This window comes from Microcaecilia unicolor, chromosome 10 (assembly GCF_901765095.1).
Source record: "Microcaecilia unicolor chromosome 10, aMicUni1.1, whole genome shotgun sequence".
Classification (NCBI taxonomy): Eukaryota; Metazoa; Chordata; class Amphibia; order Gymnophiona; family Siphonopidae; genus Microcaecilia; species Microcaecilia unicolor.
Genome location: NC_044040.1, coordinates 7428585 through 7447413, shown reverse-complemented (window position 1 = coordinate 7447413; position 18829 = coordinate 7428585). Strand labels below are relative to the sequence as shown.

Sequence of the window (18829 nt, the reverse complement as noted above, 5' to 3'; positions counted from 1 at the left end):
CAAAGCCTGTCTATCACCCCTTCTAAAAAATAAACAGAAGCAGAAAGACAAAAATTAAAATGTAAATAAAGAAAACCAAAATAAACTATAAGGGAAAAATATTTCCCCCACTTCCTACATATTTTGAAAACGTACGCGGTCTTTTATCAAGGGTTAGCTTGTACCACAGGAACCAATAGCGTCTGCTTTTCTTAGATATGTTTCTATATTTTCCATTCTGTTATTCGCACATAAGTTTCCTAAACATTTTTCCAGCCTATCTTCTGAAACTTTTTTTTAGCTCCAGGCCAGACCACTATAAGCCAGATTTTGTATTATGTAACAAGAAACAATACATAAATGAAGAGCGTTTCCTCTGATATCAGTAACAAGCTTGTGCTTTTTGTAAAAAAAAAAAAAAAAATTCACACGTCTGTCGTCCCCCTCTCTCCCTTCAAAAATAAAACACGATGCATTCTATATTAGCAAAGCAAATAAATTGTAGTTTTGACTGTCAAGTAAGCAAAGTAACAATGCATTGATGAGGCTTATCAGCAACAAAAAAAAAAGCAACAGACAAAAATGTGATAATTAACTGGAATGATTTAGTTTTAATTCCAACTATACAAAAGTAACACATGCAATGAGCAGCAAACTTTTGGCTGGTTTCCTCTTCCTCTTTCAGCCTCCCCTGGAATTTGGAGCCATATATCTTTATCTTTGGATTTCTCCCCCTAACCCCAGCTTACCTCAGTCAGGGGCCAGATTCCTTCCAAGCCCTATAATCATGGTCCTCAAATCTGGGTCACTAGGTATTGCTATTGCAGTAACTGGGCCCCTCCCCACTTCAGGGGCAACAACCACTGTCTCCATAGAATCCCCAGCCCTGGCTGACATGCTCAGGAGAGAATTACTACTACTACTTATTTCTATAGCGCTACAAGATGTACGCAGAGCTGTACACTTGATCATGAAGAGACAGTCCCTGCTCGACAGAGCTTACGGTCTACTTAGGGCAGACAAACAGGACAAATAAGAGATAAGGGAATTACTAAGGTGGGAATGATAAAACGGGTACTGATAAAACGGGTTAGGAGTTAAAAGCAGCATCAAAATGGTGGGCTTTTCACTTAGATTTGAAGACGGCCAGAGATGGAGCTTGACATACTGGTTTCAAGGAGTCTATTCCAGGCATATGGTGCAGCAAGATAAAAGGAACGGAGTCTGGAGTTAGCGGTGGAGGAGAAGGGTGCAGATAAGAGAGATTTACCCAGTGAACGAAGTTCCCAGGGAGGAGTGTAGGGAGATAAGAGTGGAGGGGTACTGAGGAGCTGCAGAGTGAATGCACTTATAGGTCAATAAGAGGAGTTTGAACTGTATGCCACTGTTGGAAACAGGATGCTGGGCTTGATGGACCTTTGGTCTGTCCCAGTGTGGCAATACTTATGTACTTATGCTCTAAGTGTGTGTGGCCTCAGTGTGTAAAGCAAATGGTAGGACACCAGTTATTCGCTTCATCTACTGGTAATGTGCTTCTCACACACTCTTTAGTGCACACTCAATGGATTTGCTAAAATATGTTTCTCTCATCACCCACTTCCATTCTGGTTTCTGTCCATACATTTAAAAATTCAGCAGCACAGGACTTAGAAGGTCACTGAACTCATTTTAAAAACTATTTTGTTTTAGATGGCACACAGCAACTTGGAACACTTTATCCATATTTTCTTTAAGTCCCAAAACTTATTAATGGTGGAGATCATACTTACAGAATCATCACTTATTTATCCACATAAATCATGGTCTGATCATTGCCTCCCCCCATCCCCCTGTGCTGTCCACTGAATTTAGTTTTAGCCATAGGAAGAAGTGGGCAGGATTAGGTTGGGGAAAGAGATTTCATTTTGCATAAGTACATAAGTATTGCCATACTGGGAAAGACCAAAGGTTCCATCAAGCCCAGCATCCTGTTTCCAACAGTGGCCAATCCAGGTCACAAATACCCGGCAAGATCCCAAAAATGTACAAAACATTTTATACTGCTTATCCCAGAAATAGTGGATTTTCCCCAAGTCCATTTAATAACGGTCTATGGACTTTTCCTTTAGGAAGCCGTCCAAACCTTTTTTTAAACTCCGCTATGCTAACCGCCTTTACCACATTCTCTGGTAAAAGGGGCAATCAAGGAAGACAAAGATGTAGCGGAGAGATTGAATGAATTCTTTGCTTCGGTCTTCACCGAGGAAAATTTGGGTGGTATACCGGTGTCAGAAATGGTATTTCAAGCGGACGAGTCGGAGAAACGTATTGACTTCACGGTAAACCTGGAGGACGTAATGGGGCAGTTCAGCAAACTGAAGAGTAGCAAATCTCCTGGACCGGATGGTATTCATCCTACAGTACTGATAGAACTGAAAAATGAGCTTGCGGAGCTACTGTTAGTGATATGCAATTTATCCTTAAAATCGAGCGTGGTACCGGAAGATTGGAGGGTGGCCAATGTAATGCCAATTTTTAAAAAATGTTCCAGGGGAGATCCAGGAAACTATATACCGGTGATTCTGACGTCGGTGCCAGAGAAAATGGTAGATGCTATTATTAAAATTACAGAGCACATCCAAGGACATAGATTACTGAGACCAAGTCAGCACGGCTTTTCTGTGGGGAAATCTTGCCTGACCAATTTACTTCAATTCTTTGAAGGAGTAAACAAACATGTGGACAAAGGGGAGCCGGTTGATATTGTATATCTGGATTTTCAAAAGGCGTTTGACAAGGTACCTCATGAAAGGCTACGGAGGAAAATGGAAGGTCATGGGATAGGAGGAAATGTCCTATTGTGGATTAAAAACTGGTTGAAGGATAGGAAACAGAGAGTGGGGTTAAATGGGCAGTATTCACAATGGAGAAGGGTAGTTAGTGGGATTCCTCAGGGGTCTATGCTAGGACCGCTGCTTTCTAATATATTTATAAATGATATAGAGATGGGAGTAACTAGCAAGGTAATTAAATTTGCTGATGACACAAAGTTATTCAGTCGTTAACTCGCGACAGGATTGTGAAAAATTACAAGAGGACCTTATGAGACTGGGAGGCTAAATGGCAGATGACGTTTAATGTGAGCAAGTGCAAGGTGATGCATGTGGGAAAAAAGAACCCGAATTATAGTTACGTCATGCAAGGTTCCATGTTAGGAGTTACGGACCAAGAAAGGGATCTGGGTGTCGTCGTCGATAATACGCTGAAACCTTCTGCTCAGTGTGCTGCTGCGGCTAGGAAAGCGAATAGAATGTTGGGTATTTTTAGGAAAGGTATGGAAAACAGGTGTGAGGATGTTATAATGCCGTTGTATCGCTCCATGGTGCGACCGCACCTTGAGTATTGTGTTCAATTCTGGTCGCCGCATCTCAAGAAAGATATAGTAGAATTGGAAAAGGTGCAGCGAAGGGCGACTAAAATGATAGCGGGGATGGGACAACTTCCCTATGAAGAAAGACTAAGGAGGCTAGGGCTTTTCAGCTTGGAGAAGAGACGGCTGAGGGGAGACATGATAGAGGTATATAAAATAATGAGTGGAATGGAACAGGTGGATGTGAAGCGTCTGTTCATGCTTTCCAAAAATACTAGGACTAGGGGGCATGCGATGAAACTACAGTGTAGTAAATTTAAAACAAATCGGAGAAAATGTTTCTTCACCCAACGCATAATTAAACTCTGGAATTCGTTGCCGGAGAACGTGGTGAAGGCGGTTAGCTTGGCAGAGTTTAAAAAGGGGTTAGACAGTTTCCTAAAGGACAAGTCCATAAACTACTACTAAATGGACTTGGGAAAAATCCACAATTCCAGGAATAACATGTATAGAATGTCTGTACGTTTGGGAAGCTTGCCAGGTGCCCTTGGCCTGGATTGGCCGCTGTCGTGGACAGGATGCTGGGCTCGATGGACCCTTGGTCTTTCCCAGTGTGGCATTACTTATGTACTTAACGAATTCCAGAGTTTAATTACATGTTGAGTGAAGAAACTTTTTCTCCGATTCGTTTTAAATGTACTACATTGTAGCTTCATCGCATGCCCCCAAGTCCTAGTATTTTTGGAAAGTGTGAACAGACGCTTCACATCTACCCGTTCAACTCCACTCATTATTTTATATACCTCTATCATATCTCCCCTCAGCCGCCTTTTCTCCAAGCTGAAGAGCCCTAGCCGCTTTAGCCTTTCCTCATAGGGAAGTCGTCCCATCCCCTTTATCATTTTCGTCGCCCTTCTCTGCACCTTTTCTAATTCCACTATATCTTTTTTGAGATGCGACAACCAGAATTGAACAATATTCGAGGTGCAGTCGCACCATGGAGCGATATAAAGGCATTATAACATCCTCATTTTTGTTTTCCATTCCTTTCCTAATAATACCTAACATTCTATTTGCTTTCTTAGGCGCAGCAGCACACTGAGCAGAAGGTTTCAACGTATCATCAACAACGACACCTAGATCCCTTTCTTGGTCTGTGACTCCTAACGTGGAACCTTGCATGACATAGTTACAATTCGGGTTCCTCTTTCCCACATGCATCACTTTGCACTTGCTCACATTAAACGTCGTCTGCCATTTGGACGCCCAGTCTCGTAAGGTCCGCTTGTAATTTTTCACAATCCTCCAGCGATTTAACGACTTTGAATAACTTTGTGGCATCAGCAAATTTAATTACCTCACTAGTTACTCCCATCTCTAGGTCATTTATAAATATGTTATAAAGCAGCAGTCCCAGCACAGAGCCCTGAGGAACCCCACTAACTACCCTTCTCCATTGAGAATACTGACCATTTAACCCTACTCTCTGTTTTCCATCTTTTAACCAGTTTTTAATCCACAATAGGACACTACCTCCTATCCCAAGACTCTCCAATTTCTTCTGGAGTCTTTCATGAGGTACTTTGTCAAACGCCTTCTGAAAATCCAGATACACAACAACAACTGGCTCCCCTTTATCTACATGTTTGTTCACCCCTTCAAAGAAATGTAGTAGATTGGCGAGGCAAGATTTCCCTTCACTACATCCATGTTGACTTTGTCTCATTAATCCATGCTTTTCAATATGCTCTGTAATTTTGTTCTTAATAGTCTCTACCATTTTGCCCGGCACAGACGTCAGACTCACCAGTCTATAACATCCCGGATCTCCTCTGGAACCTTTTTAAAAAATCGGCGTTACATTGGCCACCCTCAAATCTTCCGGTACCACGCTCGATTTTAAGGATAAATTTTATATTTCTAACAATAGCTCTGCAAGCTCATTTTTCAGTTCTATCAGTACTCTGGGATGAATGCCATCCAGTCCAGGAGATTTGCTGCTCTTCAGTTTGTAGAACTGCCCCATTACATCCTCCAGGTTTACAAAGAATTCATTAAGTTTCTCCGACTCGTCAGCTTCGAATACCATTTCCGGCACTGGTATCCCACCCAAATCTTCCTCGGTGAAGACCGAAGCAAAGAATTCATTTCATCTCTCCGCTACGGCTTTGTCTTCCCTGATTGCCCCTTTTACTCCTCGGTCATCTAGCGGTCCAACTGATTTTTTTGCCGGCTTCCTGCTTTTAATATACCTAAAAAACGTTTTTTTGCCTCCGACGCAATCTTTTTTTCGAAGTCCCTCTTAGCTTTCCTTATCAGCACTTTGCATTTGACTTGACATTCCTTATGCCGTTTCTTATTATTTTCAGTCAGTTCCTTCTTCCATTTTCTGAAGGATTTTATTTTAGCTCTAATAGCTTCCTTCACCTCACTTTTTAACCACGCCGGCTGTCGTTTGGTCTTCCGTCCTCCCTTTTTAATACGCGGAATATATTTGGCCTGGGCTTCCAGGATGGTGTTTTTGAACAGCATCTACGCCTGATGTAAACTTTAGACCCTCGCAGTCGCTCCTCTAAGTTTTCTTTTCACCGTTCTTCTCATTGTATTATAGTCTCCTTTTTTAAAGTTAAACGCTAACGTATTTGATTTCCTATCTGTGTAAGTAATATCCAGCACGTATTTCGTGCCTCCATCAATGTGAATGTTGGGTACACTGGCAGGATTTTCTAAAAGGTTTTCCTTTGAAAATGAGCTTGCAAAGCAGCCGTGAGAATGCAATCTCCATGGCTAGATTCAGAATGACCCTATTGGTGAGCAGTCCCAATCTTAAATAAGCTATTTTTCTTTCAAATACATTGCCTGAAGCACACTATGGGTTTTAATTTAAGAATTAATGAGAGCCACAGGCATGCTGAGCAGAACTTATTCCTCAGCAAAATGCAAGACACAGACACTCATACTAATAATTATGGTAATATCATTATCGAATGTAGTTTGGAACATGGCAACTCTACTAAAGATTGGGCTGAAAATTACACACCGATACAAACTCGGTACAACAAAGAGCTGGCAAGGAAACCAGGAGCATAAGAACAAAAAGGCTTATAAATATATCCCACAGAACCTTGAAATACCATTCCCTAAATATACAAGCACATTGCAATCTACCGTAAACCTAAGAACCAATATCCTTAGCTCATTTTTTACCGACATGGAGGGAACAGAAGCACTACATTGATCCAACAGAAAGGTCTCACCTAGAGCTCCGGTTGCCAACCTTTCTTTCTCTTTATGCATGGAGAATAATATGTTATGGTATTTATCTGTAATATTAACTATTTTACATCTACTTTAAACTGGAAATTAAAAAAAAGGTCAATGATACTGGAACCCCAATAGGGGAAACTTATGAAAACAGAATATCAATACTGCTCTTCAATTCTTCCTCTTCTTTCAGCAGTTCTACCGCACTCAAAATACATTTAACTGGTTCACTGCAGAACTACAGTCCATCACCAAAAGCAAAGAGCTATGCTGTCAATCTTGTCCATGGAAAGCAACCAGGTTTAGAAAGGCTCTCACTCTCTCTCAAATAAGGATTAAGGAGCTTGAATACATTGTTCGCTTCCTCTGTGGTTAAGCAAGTATTTGGGAAAAATGGAACTATGACAACAGACACTTGGAGACTTGATCCTAATCAACCTATCCCATCTGCGGGCTCGTTAAAAGACAAGAAGTTAAAGCACCAAGCACTGGGAACAGAGGATCACATCCTTTGTTGCTTTGTTCCCGATTGTAGTACAGTCTTTGGCACCACCCAGTGGTGGTTATACTCAAGTATAAAATGGTTAAAAAAAAAAAAAAAAACACCACCACCACCACAGCCCCCCTCCCCCCAAAAAAACACTATAACACTGCCTCACATTTTACAACATAATTAGAAGCAATCATCCTCACACCCTAAGAGTAAAGTCTAAAAACTGCATGTCAGCAATAGAATATATTTGCTTTGAATGTTTTAGCAGTGTTAAGAAACAGTGTTAAGTATCACAGCTTCCACCTCAGATCTGTAAAAAGGACAAAGACAGCATTATTTGAATAACTACCCTAAAGAAACATAACTGGCTGATTCGTGTGAGCTCCAATTTGCTGAAACATAAATAATGCTCACTAAGGGGGAAATTTTCAACATACACACAGATAAGCAAACTTATCTTCAAAGAGAAATTCCCAGTGGACTCTGCCTTTGAAAACTACAGGGTGGAAAAGGAATACAGATCCTTATGAAGGAGGTATAAAGCACAATATAGCGCGCCATCAGGGATTTTGAATACAATCCTTGTGTATACTTATCTCCCCCCCCCCCCACCCCCCCCCCAACGACTTAATCCTACCCACTTTTAATGCAGTCAACGGGATTGACTACATTCGGCAAATGCCTCCAAAATGTATATGATAATGCGTATTTATTAACAGAATATCTGTTATAGAAAGAAATTTACAAAACCAACTGAAAAATCAAGAAGTATGACAAGGACCGATACAAAGGAATTACAACGTCCTCATTTTTGTTTTCCATTCCTAATAATACCTAACATTCTATTTGCTTTCTTAGCCGCCGTCACACACTGAGCAGAGGGTTTCAATGTATCATCAACAATGACGCCTAGATCCCTTTCCTGGTCGGTGACTCCTAATGTGGAACCTTGCATTAGGTAACTATAATTCTGGTTCCTCTTTCCCACATGCATCACTTTGCACTTGCTCACATTAAACGTCATCGGCAATTACGACGCTCAGTCTCCCAGTCTCGTGAGGTCCTCTTGTAATTTTTCACAATCCTCTTGCGATTTAACAACTTTGACTAACTTTGTGTCGTCAGCAAATTTAATTACCTCACTTGTCACTCCCAACTCTAGGTCTTTTTTACATGTTCAGTTTCAGGTGGCGGTTGGACATCCAGGCAGCAATGTCGGATAAGCAGGCCGATACCTTTGCCTGGGTCTCCGCGGTGATGTCTGGTGTGGAGAGATACAGTTGGGTGTCATCAGCATAGAGATGATACTGGAAACCATGAGATGAGATCAGGGAGCCCAGGGAAGAGGTGTAGATTGAGAAGAGAAGGGGTCCAAGGACCGATCCCTGGGGAACACCAACAGATAAGGGGATGGGGGTGGAGGAAGATCCATGAGAGTGAACTTTGAAGGTGCGGTGGGAGAGATAGGAGGAGAACCAGGAGAGGACAGAGCCCTGGAACCCAAATGAGGACAGTGTGGCAAGAAGTAAGTCATGATTGACAGTGTCAAAAGCAGCGGATAGATCCAGGAGGATGAGGATGGAGTAGTGGCCTCTGGATTTGGCAAGGAACAGGTCATTACAGACTTTAGAAAGTGCTGTTTCTGTCGAGTGAAGAGGGCGAAAACCGGATTGAAGCGGATCAAGGATGGCATGAGAGGAGAGAAAATCAAGGCAGCGGCTGTGGACTGCGCGCTCAAGTGTCTTGGAGAGGAAGGGTAGGAGGGAGATGGGGCGGTAGTTGGAGGGACAGGTAGGGTCTAGTGATGGTTTTTTGAGGAGTGGCGTGACTACAGCATGCTTGAAGGTGTCGGGGACAGTTGCAGTGGAGAGAGAGAGGTTGAGGATATGACAGATGGAGGGGGTGATAGTAGGAGAGATGGTGTTAAGTAAGTTGGTGGGGATGGGATCAGAGGAACAAGTGGTGCATTTTGAGGAGGAAAGAAGGCGGGCGGTTTCCTCCTCGGAGATATCAGGAAAGGAGGAGAAAGAGGTCTGGGTTGGTTGGTTGAGGGAGAGGGTTGAAGGGTGAAGAGGAGGAGGTGGCTTGGTAGTGAACTCAAGGTTGATCTTTTGCACCTTGTCGCGGAAGTAGTCAGCCAGTGATTGAGGAGAGAGTGACGGGGGGGTGGGAGCGGAGGGCACTTTGAGGAGGGAGTTAAGGGTGGCGAAGAGACGACGAGGGTTAGAGCTGAGAGAATTAGTCAATTGGGTGTGACCTGATTCTCTGTTAGAGGGGCAGCCTTCTATACCAGTTTTTCTTGAGAAATCCATCTTTTTTACAGATTAACTGGCTGTGCTGCAGCTCTGTCTGTACAATCTCCCCCACAAATTCAAACTTAGTGGGTGTGACCTGATTCTCTGTTAGAGGGGCAGCCTTCTATACCAGTTTTTCTTGAGAAATCCATCTTTTTTACAGATTAACTGGCTGTGCTGCAGCTCTGTCTGTACATTTTAGACTTAGCAGCTCTGTCTCTGAATCTCCCCCACAAATTCAAACTTAGTGGGTGTGACCTGATTCTCTGTTAGAGGGGCAGCCTTCTATACCAGTTTTTCTTGAGAAATCCATCTTTTTTACAGATTAACTGGCTGTGCTGCAGCTCTGTCTGTACAATCTCCCCCACAAATTCAAACTTAGTGGGTGTGACCTGATTCTCTGTTAGAGGGGCAGCCTTCTATACCAGTTTTTCTTGAGAAATCCATCTTTTTTACAGATTAACTGGCTGTGCTGCAGCTCTGTCTGTACATTTTAGACTTAGCAGCTCTGTCTCTGAATCTCCCCCACAAATTCAAACTTAGTGGGTGTGACCTGATTCTCTGTTAGAGGGGCAGCCTTCTATACCAGTTTTTCTTGAGAAATCCATCTTTTTTACAGATTAACTGGCTGTGCTGCAGCTCTGTCTGTACAATCTCCCCCACAAATTCAAACTTAGTGGGTGTGACCTGATTCTCTGTTAGAGGGGCAGCCTTCTATACCAGTTTTTCTTGAGAAATCCATCTTTTTTACAGATTAACTGGCTGTGCTGCAGCTCTGTCTGTACATTTTAGACTTAGCAGCTCTGTCTCTGAATCTCCTCCACAAATTCAAACTTAGTGGGTGTGACCTGATTCTCTGTTAGAGGGGCAGCCTTCTATACCAGTTTTTCTTGAGAAATCCATCTTTTTTACAGATTAACTGGCTGTGCTGCAGCTCTGTCTGTACATTTTAGACTTAGCAGCTCTGTCTCTGAATCTCCCCCACAAATTCAAACTTAGTGGGTGTGACCTGATTCTCTGTTAGAGGGGCAGCCTTCTATACCAGTTTTTCTTGAGAAATCCATCTTTTTTACAGATTAACTGGCTGTGCTGCAGCTCTGTCTGTACAATCTCCCCCACAAATTCAAACTTAGTGGGTGTGACCTGATTCTCTGTTAGAGGGGCAGCCTTCTATACCAGTTTTTCTTGAGAAATCCATCTTTTTTACAGATTAACTGGCTGTGCTGCAGCTCTGTCTGTACATTTTAGACTTAGATCCCTCCCACCCACCCCTCTACCCACCCACCCCTAGGGTGATAGTTCTTATATACCCTCCCAAGCAACCTAATCTGCCTGCAGATAACTGCTCTGTCTCTGTGTTCAGGCTCTTCACCTCCTTTCCTCCCACATTTTTCAAACATAGTGGGTGTGACTTGTTCTTACTGGGCAGTGCCTACCTGCCTGCTGCCTACCATTCCAGTTTTAAGCCTCTAATCCAGCTCTGCCGTTCTATCTATCGCTTAACACCTCAGTCACTACATATATACCCATAACACCTCAGTTACTACTTATGGCCCCTTTACACATTCTCTTCCTTGCCCTGTCCCTTCCTAATCTTTTTCCCCTCCCCCTACTGCTGTCTACCACTGGAACTCACTGCCCACCCATGTCCTCTCCCATCTTGCTCACTACTGCAATACCCTACTCACCCCCGTCCCTCACCACCTCACCATCTCTCCTGTCCCCCTCCTCCTTCCTAGCTCTCAACCTTCAACACTTCCTTCCTGCCATTAACCCATCCCCATTCCTCCTAAGCGCATCCCGTCTTCGTCGCCTTCGTCGCCCTACCTCCCCCACCCTCCTCCGCACTCTCTTGCTCCTCCTCCTGCTATCCGCAGGAGACATCAATCCCAATCCAGGTCCCCCACACCTGTCTTCGTCCTATCCATGCAAACGTTTCCGGGATGTCTCCAATCTCATATCTATTCCCCTCCTCCCCCCCTCTTCCCTCCCCTTCTCATGTGCACTGTGGAATGCCCACTCGGTCTGCAACAAACTTCCCTTCACCCACGATCTCTTCATCTCTCATTCCCTTCACCTGCTTGCCCTAACTGAAACCTGGCTCTCCCCTGACGACTCTGCCTCAGTTGCGGCTCTATGCCATGGAGGCTATCTCTTCTCCCATACTCCCCGCCTAGTTGGCCGTGGAGGAGGCGTCGGGTTACTACTCTCGCCCTCCTGTAGCTTCCAACCCTCCTCCTACCACAGTCTCACTGCTTCTCATCCTTTGAAGTCCACTCCATCCGTCTATTCTACCCGTTGCCACTCAGAGTGGCAGTCATTTACCGCCCCCCTGATAAATCCCTCCCTTCCTTCCTCACCGACTTCGATGCCTGGCTTTCTGTTTTTCTTGAACCCTCATCTCCATCCCTCATTCTCGGAGACTTCAACATACACGTTGATGACCTGTCCAACTCTCACGCTTCTCAGTTCCTCACTCTAACATCATCCTTCAACCTCCAGCTTTGTTCCACCACCCCTACTCACCGTGATGGCCATTGCCTTGACCTCGTCCTCTCCTCTTCCGGCTCACCCTCCAATTTCCACACCTCAGCTCTTCCTGTCTCTGATCATCACCTGATCACCTTCACACTTCTTCACCCTCCCCCTCAGCCCCGCCCAACATTAACCACTACTTCCAGGAATCTCCAGATTATTGACCCTCCCACCTTATCATCTAGTATTTCTAATCTCCTCCCCTCCATCATGTCCTCCGAGTCTGTTGACGAGGCTGTCTCCGCTTACAATGCCACTCTCTCCTCTGCTCTGGACACCCTTGCACCATCCACCTCCCGTCCCACAAGGCGTACTAATCCCCAGCCCTGGCTGACCCCTTGCATCCGTTACCTTCGCTCCTGCGCCCGATCTGCTGAACGCCTCTGGAGGAAATCTCGCACCCATTCAGATTTCCTTCACTACAAATTCATGCTATCCTCCTTCCAGTCCTCACTATTCCTTGCCAAACAGGACTATTACACCCAATTGACTAATTCTCTCAGCTCTAACCCTCGTCGTCTCTTCGCCACCCTTAACTCCCTCCTCAAAGTGCCCTCCGCTCCCACCCCCCCGTCACTCTCTCCTCAATCACTGGCTGACTACTTCCGCGACAAGGTGCAAAAGATCAACCTTGAGTTCACTACCAAGCCACCTCCTCCTCTTCACCCTTCAACCCTCTCCCTCAACCAACCAACCCAGACCTCTTTCTCCTCCTTTCCTGATATCTCCGAGGAGGAAACCGCCCGCCTTCTTTCCTCCTCAAAATGCACCACTTGTTCCTCTGATCCCATCCCCACCAACTTACTTAACACCATCTCTCCTACTATCACCCCCTCCATCTGTCATATCCTCAACCTCTCTCTCTCCACTGCAACTGTCCCCGACACCTTCAAGCATGCTGTAGTCACGCCACTCCTCAAAAAACCATCACTAGACCCTACCTGTCCCTCCAACTACCGCCCCATCTCCCTCCTACCCTTCCTCTCCAAGACACTTGAGCGCGCAGTCCACAGCCGCTGCCTTGATTTTCTCTCCTCTCATGCCATCCTTGATCCGCTTCAATCCGGTTTTCGCCCTCTTCACTCGACAGAAACAGCACTTTCTAAAGTCTGTAATGACCTGTTCCTTGCCAAATCCAGAGGCCACTACTCCATCCTCATCCTCCTGGATCTATCCGCTGCTTTTGACACTGTCAATCATGACTTACTTCTTGCCACACTGTCCTCATTTGGGTTCCAGGGCTCTGTCCTCTCCTGGTTCTCCTCCTATCTCTCCCACCGCACCTTCAAAGTTCACTCTCATGGATCTTCCTCCACCCCCATCCCCTTATCTGTTGGTGTTCCCCAGGGATCGGTCCTTGGACCCCTTCTCTTCTCAATCTACACCTCTTCCCTGGGCTCCCTGATCTCATCTCATGGTTTCCAGTATCATCTCTATGCTGATGACACCCAACTGTATCTCTCCACACCAGACATCACCGCGGAGACCCAGGCAAAGGTATCGGCCTGCTTATCCGACATTGCTGCCTGGATGTCCAACCGCCACCTGAAACTGAACATGTCCAAGACCGAGCTTATCGTCTTTCCACCAAAACCCACTTCTCCTCTTCCTCCACTTTCTATCTCAGTTGATAACACCCTCATCCTCCCCGTCTCATCTGCCCGCAACCTCGGAGTCATCTTTGACTCCTCTCTTTCCTTCTCTGCGCATATCCAGCAGATAGCCAAGACCTGTCGCTTCTTCCTCTTTAACATCAGCAAAATTCGCCCTTTCCTCTCTGAACACACCACCCGAACTCTCGTCCACGCTCTCATTACCTCTCGCCTGGACTACTGCAACTTACTCCTCACCGGCCTCCCACTTAGCCATCTATCCCCCCTTCAGTCTGTTCAGAACTCTGCTGCACGTCTCATATTCCGCCAGAACCGATATACTCATATCACCCCTCTCCTCAGGTCACTTCACTAGCTTCCGATCAGATACCGCATTCAATTCAAGCTTCTCCTTCTTACCTACAAATGCACTCAGTCTGCTGCCCCTCACTACCTCTCTACCCTCATCTCCCCTTACGTTCCCGCCCGTAACCTCCGTTCACAGGATAAATCCCTCCTCTCAGTACCCTTCTCCACCACCGCCAACTCCAGGCTCCGCTCATTCTGCCTCGCCTCACCCTATGCTTGGAACAACCTTCCTGAACCCTTACGCCAAGCCCCCTCCCTGCCCATCTTCAAGTCTTTGCTTAAAGCCCACCTCTTCAATGCTGCGTTCGGCACCTAACCCTTACCGTTCAGTGAATCCAGACTGCCCCAATTTGACTGCCCGATCGGACCGACCGTTCACTTGTCTATTAGATTGTAAGCTCTTTGAGCAGGGACTGTCTCTCTTTGTTAAATTGTACAGCGCTGCGTAACCCTAGTAGCGCTCTAGAAATGTTAAGTAGTAGTAGTAGTAGTAGTAGTAGGTCATTTATAAATATGTTAAAAAGCAGCGGTCCCAACACAGACCCCTGGGGAATCCCACTAACTACCCTTCTCCATTGAGAATACTGACCATTTAACCCTACTCTGTGTTTTCTATCTTTTAACCAGTTTTTAATCCACAATAGGACACTACCTCCTATCCCATCTGCACCGATTCCACAGAAAGGGAGTGGTCCTCACAGCGTCAATTCTTCCAGAGCTCCTGGTACCATGTTTTCAGGAGGAGCAATGTTCATGCTTCTTCGCCGTCACTTGATGCAGGACACTGGGATCCCTTGGTGATGACAATGATGATGCAGAATCTTTGAGGGTCCTGAGCATCGAGTCCAATGTTGCTCAGCCTAAAAAGACACTACCAATGTCCGATGTTGAAGCAGGTGGAGACCTCTCCCATGCTAGTGAGTTTCCAGCAGTTGATCAAGCTCCCTATGCCACTGGGGTCGGATGCCTCCAATGCCAGTGTTGATGGACTGGACTTCAGGATGCCAAAAAATCTTACACGCTAAACCTCTCTACTCTTGAGTTCTTTTCTACAATTGAGAACACAGTTTACAGTAAGAGGACTGATGATCAGGACTGAGGCAGGGTAGGCACCAGTTATGAATATCAATCACAGACACCGCGTATACTTCTTAAACTCACTGGAAGGTTTTTGGGACATATCTGGAAAAACAGTCAAAATGAAATCAAATGACTCAGTTTTCAAAAATAGCATATTTATTTATATTTATTTGCTTGCAACTGGAGCCATGAGAAGAAGAAAAAAAGAAAGCTTAAAAAGTCCGCAAAATTCTAAAACGAGTAAAGGAAACAGAATAAAATAAAAATAAGGGTCTCATGCTACCTACATGAAGAAAAAAAAAGGACATGAAAGTCAGGAAAAAAAAAATCACGTGTCAGAGACACACCTGAAAAGGTCTGCGGAGAAAACAAAACTGAGGGTTCGTGCAAGTCGGGTGGGTGGAAAAGCAGATGCACGTGTGTGGGTTTACCCATCAAAAACTTCCAGAAAGTGAAGGAATACAGAGCAGTGTCCACACCGGGGCTTCGTTGGTGGCATCATCCATATGTAAACTATGGTCCTGTTTGTCCTCAGAGAAAGCCTATTAATCAATGCCGTTCATTACCACGATCCAAAAATCATTTGGATTCAATTGGTTTCAAAGCAGCCAAAAAATTTTAAAAGTCACAGCCAAAGCAGAACAAAGTCTGATCCTGAAAGGTCAGATTTAAATCAAACCTTACTCTCAAATTTCACACCACTACCGAAAGGGAAAGTGATACTTGATCATTAGTAACCAAATGCCCTTATCCAAAGAACTTCTTTTTTTTAAACATTAATTCAACAAAAGTTTATGCTCACTCAGCCAGCTCTTGACCACACTCATAAATGTTGAGCTGCAGGGAAGCTCCAAACACTGAATCATATGGTAACAGCACCTGCACATCAGCCACATATATCCACAAATGAAAATTACATGATTTGAGCAGTGTGTCAATGGCTACAGATAAATACTAACAAGTCGCAGAAAGGGAAAAATCCTGAGGTGCCCCATGCAGATTTATCAACTTTTGAAGGGCGATTTTCTGCATTCGGTTAGTCAAATATGATTAAAACCACACCAACACCTGATCTCTTCATAGCCCCAAAGCTTCCAGCTGAACTGGGTACTGAAAGCTGATGAAATATCAAACACAACAAGAATATAAGAACCCTTCCAATCCAAACCATACTTCAGGGTGCTAAATCCTTGAAATAACGACATTATTTAGGGTCTGTATGCACCGGCAAGAATTCAATAAAACACATTCCTCAATACTCTTAAGAGAAGGAAGGTTAGAAATGGGACAATTACTCAGATCAGCCATGCTTAATGAAGAATTTTTCAACAAAAGCCTCACCACTATCCTTTTTTAATGAGGCTGGCGAAATGCTGGTGGTCCAAAACATGTTCACAACCTTAGTCAAAAGAAATGAAACTTGATCTCTACCCTAACCAAAAAGGACAGAGGTCCAATGGACAACCCCTTCAAAAAAACAAGAGATTGTATCAGTTTCTGTAATCTCACACCAATTTCAGCTACTGCCCAAGTCAAAACCAAAGCTGAAGAATCATCCAGAAATGTGTCACCGAGAACTGCAATCTTAGGAGCAAAATATTTTGCAAACACGGAAGCAGCTGGTATCATAGATGAAGTTTTAGAGCTAGCCATTAGTTATCAATGAGTTTACAACACAATATAAGTTGTTAGGTCTATTCAAAGACTCGGCCAACTGAGAAGCAAACTTTTTCCCAACTGGAAATACTAAGCAGCTGATAGTTGAATAAAGCGCCAGCCTACATGTCTGAGTTAATAGACTTACCACCCAGAAACGCTAAAAGATCATCCCGAACCTTCCTTAACCTCCACTTCCCCAATTGCAAGGGCCTGAAATACAAGGCGCTACACGCGTCAACCTTTTCTCACATGAGCACGCAGTTTTGGAATACACTGCCGCGCAACTTAAGAACGATCCACGAGCAAGCTTCCTTCCGCAGATTATTGAAGACCCATCTTTTTGAAAAAATTTACGGAAAGAACCAAAACACAAAGTCCATACTTACTGTTCACTAATGCATCATACATCCACTTCTGAACTCTCATTCCCGTAATATCACATCACCCATACCTTACTCACGGAAAGATATATACCATACGTCTTCATGCCTTATTATCGCCCTCTAAGCTCCCATTGTCTCCTTCCAACGTTTCAATGTTTGTGTTCCATTGTTACATTCCTTAACGACACCTCGATTGTCTCGCATAACTCTGCACAATGTAATCCATAACCAATCTGTAACAAATTGTATTTCCATCATTTAACTCATATTGTAAGCCACACTGAACCCGCAAAAAGGTGGGAAAATGTGGGATACAAATGCAATAAATAAATGAAATGCCTTTTCATTCAGACCAAGTTAAGTACCGGGGATTACCATCTTACAATAAAGAGGATCTACCGCATCCAAAGACAATGAAATGGAAGAATTCCAAATTTCAAACAAGGAGTCAGGACTTACAAAATGATCACTTGAATCAGTCAAACTTAGAAGTAAACATTTCAGATCTACCTTACCACTCAAGCCTGCATCTTCAATACCGTCACCTCTCTGATCAGGTACCCTCATTGTCAAGAGATCAAAAAATGATCAGACCATGGAACTGGAGTCACCATAGATCCAGAAATCAACTAAAGATACTTTTTGACAACAGGTAGAACCCCCCCCCCCCCCCCCCCCAAAGTAAGTCCCTTGCTATCAATGCGGACATTAATACTGTTTAAAACCGAGATCCTCCACTGCCTGCAGAAATTCACCAACCTTGACCATCTTTAAATCTAGATTGAAAGCCCACCTCTTTAACATTGCTTTTGACTTGTAACCGCTCCCCCCCATTAATTGATTTGCTTGCTTTATCTTTGTCTATTAGATTGTAAGCTCTTTGAGCAGGGACTGTCTAGTTTTTGCCAAAGGTTTATAACTATAAGCCAAAGGAGCAATCTGATTCAAGAGAAACAGGTCAGAATCAGAATAGAAAATTTCTGGCTTATCATTAGTCGATAAATCAAAGAAATTTCAAATTTATTGCTCACAGAATGTGCATTCAAATAAAAATATCAAACTCTTCAGGACAGGATTCTTCACTGAGGCAGGGCAACAAACTCTCAGAGCAACACTTGAGGCCCATGTTCTGAGTGATAATCACCCTAGACTATATTCCCCTTCCTAATCACAACTTCAATGGCAGGCTGCAGAGGCACACACTCACCTAAACGCTTAGTAATTAGAGCAAATACAGAACACATAACATAAACAGATAAAGATGTAATCAAATTCTGATCCACGATTTGCCTGAAAATGTGTTCTTACCTGGTGGCGGAAGATCCAGCTTCGCCCTTTTCAACTCAGCCATGGAATTTTGGAGTTGTTCTATTACAAAGTCATCTTCAAAGTAGAAATTCACGGCTAGTGTCTCCTGCAGAAATTCTATAAGTTCTTCCATAGACAGCTTCATTAAATATTCTAAACAGGAACAAAAAGTTTGCTTTAATTGCTTCCTTACAAATATAAATACAATTCAAGATTACGGAAGAAGGGATGGCCTAGTGGCTCAGTGGAACTGCTTTGTCCTGCCATTTCGAAGACCCAAGTTCAATTCCAGGGTCAGGTCTACTGTTCCCTTGGTTGGCAAGACCTGGGAATGCTACGGAAGCAGCACTGACAGCTTCTCGCTGGAGTCTCATCCATCATTCAATGGCAGCACCAACTGTGCTCTGGAAGGTGCTGCAGTGTTACCTGCACTGCAATGGCTGGGGGTGGGGCAAGAGGTATTGTCAAATTTCGCTACCGCTACAATACATAAAATGCTCCATTTTAGTAGGTGTAAGCCAGTA

At 44.1% G+C, this 18829-nt stretch overlaps 1 protein-coding gene across 2 annotated transcripts in view; it reads right to left on the bottom strand.

Annotated features, from left to right (window-relative positions):
• The window catches only part of USP6NL (USP6 N-terminal like), a 201273-nt gene that overhangs the window by 5127 nt on the left and 177317 nt on the right, over nucleotides 1-18829 (bottom strand). For both annotated transcript variants that reach the window (XM_030215979.1, XM_030215978.1), the window contains exon 13: nucleotides 18306-18458. In XM_030215979.1, the coding sequence (XP_030071839.1) occupies nucleotides 18306-18458 (153 nt within the window). The remainder of the gene's footprint in view (nucleotides 1-18305; nucleotides 18459-18829) is intronic.